The 11,181-nt window shown below is 52.3% G+C and overlaps 1 protein-coding gene across 2 annotated transcripts in view; it reads left to right on the top strand.

Annotated features, from left to right (window-relative positions):
- The window catches only part of JADE2 (jade family PHD finger 2), an 81,757-nt gene that overhangs the window by 50,640 nt on the left and 19,936 nt on the right, over nt 1-11,181 (top strand). For both annotated transcript variants that reach the window (XM_009322713.1, XM_009322714.1), the window contains exons 7-9: nt 3,739-3,950; nt 7,973-8,140; nt 8,670-8,786. In XM_009322713.1, the coding sequence (XP_009320988.1) occupies nt 3,739-3,950; nt 7,973-8,140; nt 8,670-8,786 (497 nt within the window). The remainder of the gene's footprint in view (nt 1-3,738; nt 3,951-7,972; nt 8,141-8,669; nt 8,787-11,181) is intronic.

Here is an 11,181-nt window from a genome sequence, read left to right as displayed (position 1 = left end):
GATCAGAGGGATGCTGGGCGGCTTGCGGAGCTGCAGGGATCGTGGCAGACCCCAACGGCAGAGATACAGGGAAGAGTTTTCTGCCGGGAGCAAAGTTCAAACGAAAGGCTGGGTTCCTACACGTTTTCCCTTCCTGAATCAGATCTGGAGACCTCCTGTAGTGCATCATCGTCTGGCGCCTCTTCTCCTCCTCCATTTCTGAAGCAAAGTCCCCCTTCTCCTCCGGGGGACGCTTCCTTTGGCTGGTTCCGCGCTGCCCGCCAGCATCCTGCTCTGGGCCGAGAGAGGATAGCTTTCCTCCGGCTGGGACGCGGTGGGAAGCAGCGCTCCCTGGGTGACAGTCCTTCCCACCGCGGGGCGATGCCGGGGGTGTCCCGGGGAGGCTGGGTGGCCAGATCAAAACCCATCAGCGTTAACATGCTCGGTGTTAATGGGGAGAGAGGGTATGGGTGGCCTCCTGGAAGGGGTGATGGCACATGGAGCCTTTTACTCCTGTGCCAGGTTTTGAACGTGGCTCCAAATCGCCGGTGATTATATTGGTGTGAGATTGAATTCTCACTTCTGCCTATGTCCCTCCAGACAGAAACTATGGAGGAGTTTGCAGCTACGCTGCCCTTCTCTGTGGAGGCTCAGGAAAGCTTGGTTTTCTCCCCCACCTTTCATACAAGACCTTGGCATACCTTAACCAGGTAAAAACACCTTTCTCTTGGTCCACGGTCCTGGTGATGGTCGCAAACATGATTTACCCCCTGGACGTCACTGGACTTACTCACTGAGCCAAGATCAGTATCTGGGTCTTTGCTTTTCCTTCCCCGGGGACAATAACAGTGTCACTTGTGCATGTACACAGGGGTTGTTTTGGTGGAGTATTTTTTTGGTGTTGCTATTGAGCTGGCCACGATCAATACAGATAGCGTTTTTGCAGCCAAAAAGATGACAATTTTATGAATGGAGTTTAATAGCACAAACTTTATATGATGCAGAAGGAGATAAATGGAGCACAAATGGAAAAAGCACTTCACCCCCAGGCCCCATTGTTTAGTGTTTCATAAGCGATTAATCGCTTCATCCCCATCCAGTGCAATTGTCAATTCAATAAGCTCCGAGGTATTCTGAATGGCGCTTGGCAAACGAATTCCTAATGTAATTACATCTAAATGGAGTGTGAGAGTGCACGCGTGTGTGTGCGGGAGGGAGGGAGAGATCCATATTTTTCGATGTAACGGTGTAACAACTACATTGCACGTAGGCTGATAAGGAAACCCCGCTGGGGTGCTCATCTTGCTCCGGCGTGAGAGTTTTGGGATCAGTGGGGACTTTCTCCCCGGGGTTAAGCTGGCGACACTGGGGCATCGCTGTGGATGGAAAATGCGGGAGGCGGGATGGGAGCCGGTTCTTTCCACTCAAGGGGAAGTGGGAACGGTGGCAATGCCAGCGCGATCCCGGTGATGCCAGCGTGGTCCCGACCCTGTGGGCAGGTCAGGGTCATGATTCCTGTGGAAAACCCCCTCCCTTTCCTTCCTCGTGCTGCCTGCAGCTGCCGTCTCTCTGCCTGGCCTCCCCCTTAGCACGGGGCGGCTTTAGAAAGTGCGTGGGGAAAAGCACCGGGAACACTTTAATGATCATTTTGCTTTCCAGAAGAGCAGAGAGGGCAGAGCTTGAAACGTTGGGGGAAAGGGAGTAACTCCAGGCTGACGCTCCGGTGCCTGGGATCATAGTCACAGATGTGGACTTGAAACACTGACTGAGAGCTTATTTAATGCTTGCATGAAGTCATGGCTTGCAGCTCTCCATCAAGCAAGTGCAACGCAGGTGGTGTGTTTATAAAGGGACACCATTAAGGCAAAAATAATGCTCTGACTTTGTCTGTCACCCGCTCCCTGCCCTGTTGCGTCCAACCGGCATGATGCCAAGAGCAAGCCGGCGGCTCCGTCCTGGCTCCGGCGCGCGGGGCTAGCTGTGCCACCATGCCAGCGCAGGATGCTTCACGTCACTGAGCCCCAGCGGCCCCTGGCAGCCTGTGCCAGGCTGGGGCTCTGCAGAGATCCCGTGCTCATCGCCAGGGCTGCTCGGTAATAAAACAGGTATTGTCAGGTTCCTCGGCGTGTTGCGGCACAGCAGCCCTAGCGCTTGAAAGGGCTGTGATAGGGAACAGTGTTGTCTGTCTTAGATGGTATCTCAGACTCGACACAGACGTGTACAATGCCAGGCTAGATGTTTGCAGAGACTTGTCAAGCCAAGGGAAATCGTGCCAACGCGAAACATTGGGGAAGAGCTTAAAAAGGCAGACAATGGTGTGTTTGCTTGCCGAGCTCGCCTACGGGTTGCTTTCCCCCTTGACAGAGTTTTTTCCCGTGGCCGTCGGGGGAAGGTGCAGCCTCTGCTGGCATGGTCCAGCCAGAGGGGCCAGGAGCACTGCCCAGGACCCCCGAGCCCCGTCCGTCCCCAGCCCCGGGGGCCTCTCAGGACCCCAGAGCTCATCAGGGACAGGGAGATCACACTGTGGCTCGAGAGATGCCGAGGATGGCAAATTTCTCGCTGAACATTTAATTAATAACTGCTTCATATTAGTACTTCCTCAAGCCTTATTTTCCCTGTCTCTGCTCATAAATGAGGTATTTTCTCCCGTTGCCTTGCAACAAGCAAGGTGGACAGCAGCGCAGGTCAGGCTCCTCTGCTGTCTGGCGCATTCTGGAGCATCCTGGCCATCATCATGCATAATACACGCAAATGAAATGCGAAGTTTATAAATGTTTTGTATTGCATCCTGCTGGTATCTCCATCCTCATCTCTGTGCCTTCTCCAGTGATGAAATAGTGCTCACAGGGAGACGGGGTGCGGTGGGGGCTTAACTCTGCCTCTTACCCCTCGCCGAGAACCTCACTCCTGCTGCTGACAGATTTTGTCCTTCTTTTTTCCCCTTATCTGGAGTGACCTCACGTTGCGTTTGTGGCACCGGGATCTTTGTGTGCGGGTGGGAGGCAGCACTTTTGGGAGCAGCGTTCAGCACGGCACCGTTTCGGTGCTGCGGAGCTCCTGGCAGCAGCATCCCCCCCGTAACAGTGACCGAGTATCCTGCTGCTGGAGGTCGCTGCTCTGAAAAAGCCTCTCCTGGTTATTGGCCTCATATTCCTGGTTGTCACTCTGGAGAAACCTCTGGTAAAGCACCTCTGCCACTTCTTTCCACTAAAGATCCTGGTACGGGGGGAATAAAAGACAACACAGCGGATCTGAGCCCACCCCCACCTGGGTCTGACCTTCTGGTTCCACTAAACCCAAACAGGAAAAAAAACCCTCATTTGTCCTCAATTTCAGCCTTTGGCTTCAGTTTTACAGTTCCACTTAATTGGCCTTAAAAGGGTCAATTTTCAGTCCTAACAATTAAAGCATTGACTTTGTGTTGCCAAAGCTTGTCTGAGCCCTCGCTGCAGAAAGCATCTTTGCAAAACTTGTCTCCTTGAACATTTAAACTGTCAGACCTAATTATCCGCATTGCTTCAGCTGAATGGGTTTCTTTCCTCTCAGCCAGCAGCAATATTTTGTTACTGTCTATGAAACATAAACTGCATCCTGAGTTAGAAGCAGCCGTTTTCTGAATCGCCGCTCTTACCATCCCCGTGGATTTGCCTCTTGAGTTGCAGTTTAAAATGCTCAGCCCTTTGCAAAACGCTCCCCGAAGGCGCAGGGGCTCCTGTGCCAGAGCTGCATCAGTGTCCTCCTCTGCCTTCTGCCTTGCAGAAAAGCCCGAGCTGGACGAGATCACCCTGGAGCGAGTGCTGGAGGAGTTGGAGACCATGTGCTACGAGAACATGAACATCGCCATTGAAACGGAGGAAGGCTTGGGCATCGAGTACGACGAGGACGTGGTGTGCGACGTCTGCCGCTCGCCGGAGGGAGAGGACGGCAACGAGATGGTCTTCTGCGACAAGTGCAACGTCTGCGTGCACCAGGTGAGACCCCACCGCGGGGGGAGAGCGGCAGGTTTTGGCTGTCTGCACATCGCACTCCTTTGCCTTCCTCTGGGTTCCTCCCATCCCCACCGTCCCCCTTTCCCTGAGCTGCTGCAGAACCCTATTCAGCTTTTCTGATAGATTCCCAGCACGTCTCCAGCGGAGCAGGGATAGCAAAGGGGGTCTTGGATAGCTGGCAGGCAGCAAACTTGCTTTTCTTACTTTCTTAGCCCCAGCCCTTCATAATTGCCCGCAGAAACACACCACCAGAGGTTGAAAACTGCTTCCTGCAAGCTTGCTTTGCTCCCTCCTCCTTATTCTGTGATCTCTGTGATATTTATTTTATGCTTCCTCTTCCATTATTATTCTTTCTTTACCCCATCTTTCTTCGTTAACCTGCAGCCATGGGACCTCTAGCATGCAGGGGTGACCCGCACCGTGTGCGGGACCTGGGCTGGGAGGGATGAGGGTCTGCAGCCCTGCACTTGCCGGAGGGGTGGGCTTGCACGGACCTCCAGCCTCCTCCGCAGCGTTACGCTGGGGGTAGTAGGACCTTCCAGCTCCAGTAGCACTGTCTCACATCGCAGGGTTTCTGTCCCAGCTTCCCTGCTGTACGAGTGTAGGATTTCACTTTCTTTTGCTGCCTGGAGGAAAAGAATTTTATTTTTAGAACTGAATGCAAATGCTTCAAGCCCTTGCTGGGGGGGGGTCTGTGGGCTCCTGCGCTTGGTGCTCAAGGAGGGGGAGACCTTGACAAGGAGAAGGCAGCCTTGTGAGGGTCTCCTGGGCCCCACATGGGTCCGGGGAGGTTTTGCCGGTTGTGCTTTGAGGGGAAGCACCGTGCGGTGCTGCGACGGCAGCTGCAGCTCCTGGGCTTCACCCTCTGTGTGAAAGGTTTGGGTTTTTTTCCTCTGAAGAGAGCCATTTGCTCATCCCTTGGGCAGCTTTTCCATCAGCGCTTCCTGGAGGTGGGAGAGCGTTGGAGATATCTATAGTTGCGAGAGGTGGGTGTTTTGAATGGTTTCCATCAGTGAATCAGATTCCACAAAATAACCAGGACGATTCAGGGTTGGGGTTGGGTTTTTTTTTGTGTTGGGTTGGGTTTTTTTTTTAACAAGCCCAAGTGGCAGTGTCAGGCTGTGAGCTGACACGTGCCGGCGGGCAGGGGGCTCGGGGGGAGGCAGGTCAACGTGCGCAGGGCTGCCGTGGGGACATACGGACCCCGGCTGTGCCCAGCACAGGCTGTGGCACCCCATGGGCTCCGCTTTCGGCAGCAGCCCCGGTGCTGGGAGCAGAGCGGTGCTGCGGAAGGGGATGCGGCGGGCTGGATTTCAAGGCTGTTGAAAGAAAAGGGAAATTTTCCCTTGTTTTCAGGGGGCAGAGTCCAAGCCGATGCCCGATGCCAGCCTGTAAGCTGCCTGTGATTTAATCTCTGCCCCAATTTACGCCCTAAGCCACAAAGTCCAGAGCTACAGCATGGGGTGTTACGTGGCATCATGTTTTTAATCTAACCTTCCCCATGCCTTTGCCAGCCCCATGTCCAAAACCTGCTGGGGATGATGCTTTCCTGTGGGGAACTGGGTGCCGCTGCCATCTGCTCCATGTATTTGGGCAGCGGCGGAGGGGAGCTGGGGTCCCGGGGGACATGGCTGGAGCAATGCCTCATCCTCCTGCATCCCAGCAGGAAGGGGCAGAGGAAGGGTTGTGCTCAGACGCACGGTGGTGGGTTATGGTGCTGGAAGGGATCGTTGTAATCACCTCATCTGCATAACACAAGCGGTGAGGCTTGCTATTAATTAATTCCTATCAAGCGTAGCTTTTAGAAAACACAAGACAAGCAATCTTCATTTTAAAATTTTCAGCGAGATGGAATCTTCTTCCCTGCTGCTAAATCGTTGTGGTTCATTGCTCTCGCGGTGGCAACACTGCACTTCTCTTTAGCACAGGAATGATCCATCTCCAGCTTCCAGCCACCGCCCCGTGGTCCTGTCATTACCAAATTCCCATTCCCTGGCGTGGGGACACGGCCGAGCCCTCCCTCTGTTACGTGGACCACACTTTTCTGTGGCTCTCCAGCTTCCTCGGTGTTTCGGCGTCCCCTTCTCGGTGACGTTGAGCCTGTGACAGGCGCAGCGATAAAAATAGCTGCTCTGCTCCTACTCAGCATTGCTCTGGCTCCGTGTTCCTGGAGCGCTTTCTGGCTGGTGCTGGACTGGGAGAGCGTGTTTAGCTGATAACCCACCTTGTTTCCAGAGCTGCTTCTTGTCCGGGACAGAAGCCCTGCAGTATTTGCTCCTACGAGCAGAATTGCACCTTCAGCTGCTCTAAAACCTCCAGGAATAAATAACCGAGAGCCAAGACTCTGCTAGAGATGCACACCTGGTCATAATTCCTGTTTTCCCCTGGATTTTGAGATCAGTCTGCCAGTTTATTCTCCTGGTAGTACGTACCAGGCTGATTCTTGTCTGGTACTAAATCAGATGTTTTATAAAACTCTGTTACAGAAATGATTTATCTGTCAGATTTGGAGGCGCTGTGAAACACACAGTTAAGTCTCTGTGAACCGTGTAGACTCGCATCTACAATGCGAGGCAATAATATTACCTCCCTTAATTCCTTATTATCCCAGTAATCTGTTCACGAAGTGGCTTTTTCCCCGTGGAAATCACTATCGGAGTCAATTTGTGCTTTGGGGCAAGCTAAAGTCATGTTATAAAGTCTGTTCTCGGCCAGTAAAGACCGAGGATATGCTTTTCCCACGCTCGCACGTCTCCGCGTTCCCCCTCTGCCCCTGTCCCCACCTGCAGCACTGTCACTCGTGGTGACGGTGACCTGCAGCACCAGGACGAAAAACTGTTCTTTTTTGGGGTAAACTTCAAAAAGTGGAGTTGACAAATGCCTGGGCTCAATTTACAGCCAACAGCGCCGGGAGTCCTTACCGGCGCTGCCGGCTTGCCTTCTGGAGAGGGATGTCAGAGCAGCCAGATCTTGAATTAATTACATAGCCTCGCTTAAAATAGTGACACAGCCCTGCGCTGGCGCCCAGGGCAGTTGTCTGCCACTCTCTGAAAACCCTTTAAGTGCAAGTTATCGGGACCTGCCGGTTAAAAACTGTCCAGTTTTAGCAGTAGCTGTTTAATACAGTCATAAGTTATGGCCGAAGTGGAAAGTATTTTATCATCATCATTATGTGATACGGCTTATCATTTGGCTCTTCCCCAAGTACGGAAGAGAAATATTTGTGAAGCACTTTGGCTTCGCTGCATCCTGCGCTATCGCAGCAGGTCGGGGACCTCCGAGGGTGACCCGAGTCCTTTAGTTCTCACTCTCTTGGCTGTAGACTTGTCCTTGCCTCCTTTAGGTTTATCGTCCTCTAGATTTATCGTCCTTTATGGTTCCTCCCTTCTCATTTATATTCATGACTATCGGTTCCCCCTTTTCACCTTTCCGTAGTTATTTTTGCTTCCCCTTCAGGCTGTTGGGTGTGTAACCAGTGTGGCCATCTTTCTCAATCATGAGGTTGTGGCTTTTCAGCCCTCAGCTACCTCAGAGGTTTTCTCCCCACAGCATTTCTTACTTCTCTTGAGTCGTCGTGGGTCTGATAGCTGTTCGGAAACAGGCAGGAGATGAGCGGGCAGATGTCGGCACCGCAGAGCTGCCGGTGGTGGGGGCTCTGATGGAGAGCCTGGTTGCTTTCCTCCCCCCCCCCCCGACCCAGAGCCGGGTGGATGCTTGGCATGATCCACAGCACGTTTGTATACTTAGCTTTTAATTAAAACCCAGGACATACTGATCTGGCATGAGTATCCACGTGAAAATAGCGAAGGTAGCAAGGAAGGAAGAACTTAACCTCGCTGTCTGTGATTGCGGAGCTGCTTCACATCTGCTGTTTATTATTGTGATGCCCAGATGCGGTGGCAATAAGCCAGCGGTAGTGGAGAAGGTAGGGGTGAAGGAGGAGGCCCTGGAGGATGCTCTTCCCGGGCTGCTGGGACTAACCCACCTCCCTTGTGTCTGCGAAGGCGTGCTACGGCATCCTGAAGGTCCCCATCGGGAGCTGGCTGTGCCGGACCTGCGCCCTCGGGGTTCAGCCAAAGTGTCTACTGTGCCCGAAGAGAGGGGGAGCGCTGAAGCCCACCCGGAGCGGGACGAAATGGGTCCACGTTAGCTGTGCCTTATGGATACCTGAAGTAAGATGATTTCCAACCTCCCCTTGACACACGGGTGGGCATGGTCCTGGTTTCCAGGTCTGAGCCCAGGATGTTCATTAATGATCTAAATGGCAAGTCCAGTTTGGCTCATCAAGCCGTGCCGAGGTCAGAGCCGCGATGCCAGTCGGTCATCAGGCTGTGTTTAATTAGCAGCCACACGGCACCCTGTTAAGGGAGGACACAGAGGCGGGCTGCAAGGGCGCAGAGGTGGGGGGCATTCACAGGACCTGCCTCGGCAGGGTAAAGCTAAGTTCATGTGCCCATTTGAGATAAACAGCAACATCCAGATGAGAATTAGTTCAGAGGAAACACCGACATAAATTTTTCCTTCCATTTCATCCGGATTTGCTTCTGGGTTTTGGAATTTGTTTTTTTTTTCCAAATTACAAGTGACCCTGAAAAATAACATAAAAAATCCATCCCTCATTCAGATTGCCACAGACACCCCCCTGTAGGAGATTTGGGATGGTAACCAGTATTTACAACTTGTCTTCTATTTCGTGACCAGGTTAGCATTGGATGTCCTGAAAAAATGGAACCCATTACGAAGATCTCACATATCCCAGCAAGCAGATGGGCTTTGTCCTGCAGCCTCTGCAAGGAGTGCACTGGGACATGTATTCAGGTACGTAACTTGGCACCGAAGAAACTCAGACCTCCGGGGTTGTGCCTGTAATAGCCACCAGAGATTCTCGAGCTGTTGGTGGATGCAATCTGGCCAAGTCTTACTCCTGCTCTGAGTAAACCTAACAGGGAGCACAAGCACCCGTCAGACATCATCAGATGTTGTTTGCAATCATTTAATGTATTGAGTGCTAGGAATCTAGATTAACTTTCTTTGCATAACACAGTGATGTTGCTGTAGTGACACTAATTACCGGGACTGCAAATGACCTTGGTTTGAAATCAGGAACCTCCGGCAGAAAGGCTTGGCGTAGCTGCCAGAAAAGTGACATACTCATGAGATACATAGCCCAAGTATTTCACAAACAAGTGAGGGTTGGCTGGGAAGCCTTTCTGTTGGGGCGATATCGGGAAACCCCCGGATTAGGTAGTCCTCGCTAGCCTGCTGGCTTCGAAAACAGAGTGTTTGCCGCGTATTACATTCCCACATTTTCTCCACACCTAAGCAAACCACTGCAGACATCTGATCGCCTGCTCTCCCCGCAGCAGCAGCGTACTAAAGAGGGGGCGAGACGTTCTCATTTCAGACCGAAAGCAGGACACTCTGGGCTTTCCTATTACAAAAGTGGGACAGAGCTTCCCGGGCCATGATTTTTCTTCTTGGGGAGCAAAGAGCAGAAGCTGCCATCCAAAATGCAGCACACTTGGTGAGAGAGCATTTGGGGAGCCTTGCTGCATCCAGTGATTCCCCCTGCATACCCCTGCTCTGCCAGTGTAATGTCCCAGCGGTGCCTGGGGACGGGCTGGGGGACCTGCTGCTCTACGGTGCCGGTGCCTGTTGCTTTCCTTGGCAGACCAGGTATGGAAGCAGTCTTGGCATGCAGGGGGGGGATGGAATAGCCATTAAGCTTTGAAAAATCGAGAGAAAGTTTGAGTACCAATCCTGACTGATCAGCTCCTGTACAGCAACGGGACCTGCACCTCAGAGGTCGGCGTAGGCAGCAGTGACTACTGGGGACCAGAAGTAGCTGGCTGGTTGCAGAAGGGCGATAGGAATAGGAGGTCTGCAGGCTCTGCTGCATTTGTGTCACTGCGTTGGGTTTAATACTTTAAAGGGAGCTATTTAAAAGCAATCCCCTTAGCTTGGAATGAAACCTCACAATACTTCTTTAAATCCCTAGCGTTGACTCACTTCTTTTTTGATGGCTCTGGGTGGATCTGCTTATTCACCCTGCCAGATGGAGATACTGTGTCATAACGGCAACTGCTTTCAAAGAACGGAAGGGCAGGGAAGGAGGCAAACAGGCTTGGCAGCATCAAAAAGAATTCAGCTTCTCTGAGGCTTCATCCTCTTAGTGCCGGCATGGCACGGGAGCTGTGAGATCCCTGGGACTGAATGGATTTGCATTAAAGGTCACCTGAGATGGAACAGGAGCTTTATTGTCTCCTCTGCCGGCAACTCACGGTTTATAAGTCTTCCCGAGTTTGTCGCTAGAGCGTTTGCCGAGGCCACCGTGGCACGCTCAGGATGGTTTTGCTTCGAGGAAAAGGGGGAGAAGGAAAAAGAAAGCAGGCAGTGCCTTTATTTAAGGATTTATGGGGTAAATCGGCAAGTTCACCCATGGATAAATAAACACGCTCCATAGTCATCAGTGGTAGAGAGCTCTGTTTTGAAAGCTTATGTTTATGGAGCATATTTTTGATTAGTGCCTGTTTATACAGGTGTAATCTAACTACCTTTGTCAGCGTTTCGGGTTTATGACCCAGCTCTAAAAGGAGAAGGTTGTTTTCTGTTAAAGCACTGAGCTTTTATTCCTGGCAGCGGGAATCAGGTGCTCCAGGTGGGGCAGGTCTGGGGAAGGAATAGCGTTGCTTCCAGGAGGGGTTTTTCCAAGTGGCTGGATGGAACTGGGCTTTGCCGAAAAGGGATGCAAAATCCAGACGGCAACGTGGAGTGGAAGTTTTTTTTGGGGCACAGAGATGCTCAGAGGCAGCACCGCAGCTTAAGAAAACACCCACCTCGACCACATTTACGGAGACCAATGTGAAATATTTTTGCATAGGCACCTCTGCGCATCGGGGTATTTTTCCCCATCCAAATTTGACCATCAAAAGGGAAACAAACCCAGGGAAGCCTGAGGAAGGGCTCCCCACTGCTCTCCTATGCCTCTGACCTTGCTGCTTGCATGTAATGACTTCTCTTGCTTTTCTGGTGCAGAGCTGTGAACCCGGTGTAACTCGGCATGGCCGTAGTCGAGCCGGAGGTCCCGGACGCTGGGCAGGGATGCAGCCCTGGAGGCATGCTTCCCCCATCTCCTGTTAAGGGGAAATCATGACTTCATGGTGGTTCTTGTGGTCAGCCATCAGGAGATGCCAAAGAGAGCTCAGTATCCAGC

Source organism: Pygoscelis adeliae, unplaced genomic scaffold (genome assembly GCF_000699105.1).
Source record: "Pygoscelis adeliae isolate BGI_AS28 unplaced genomic scaffold, ASM69910v1 Scaffold34, whole genome shotgun sequence".
NCBI lineage: Eukaryota > Metazoa > Chordata > Aves > Sphenisciformes > Spheniscidae > Pygoscelis > Pygoscelis adeliae.
The sequence above is the reverse complement of the archived record's forward strand: the minus strand, read 5'-3'. Positions and strand labels throughout refer to the sequence as shown.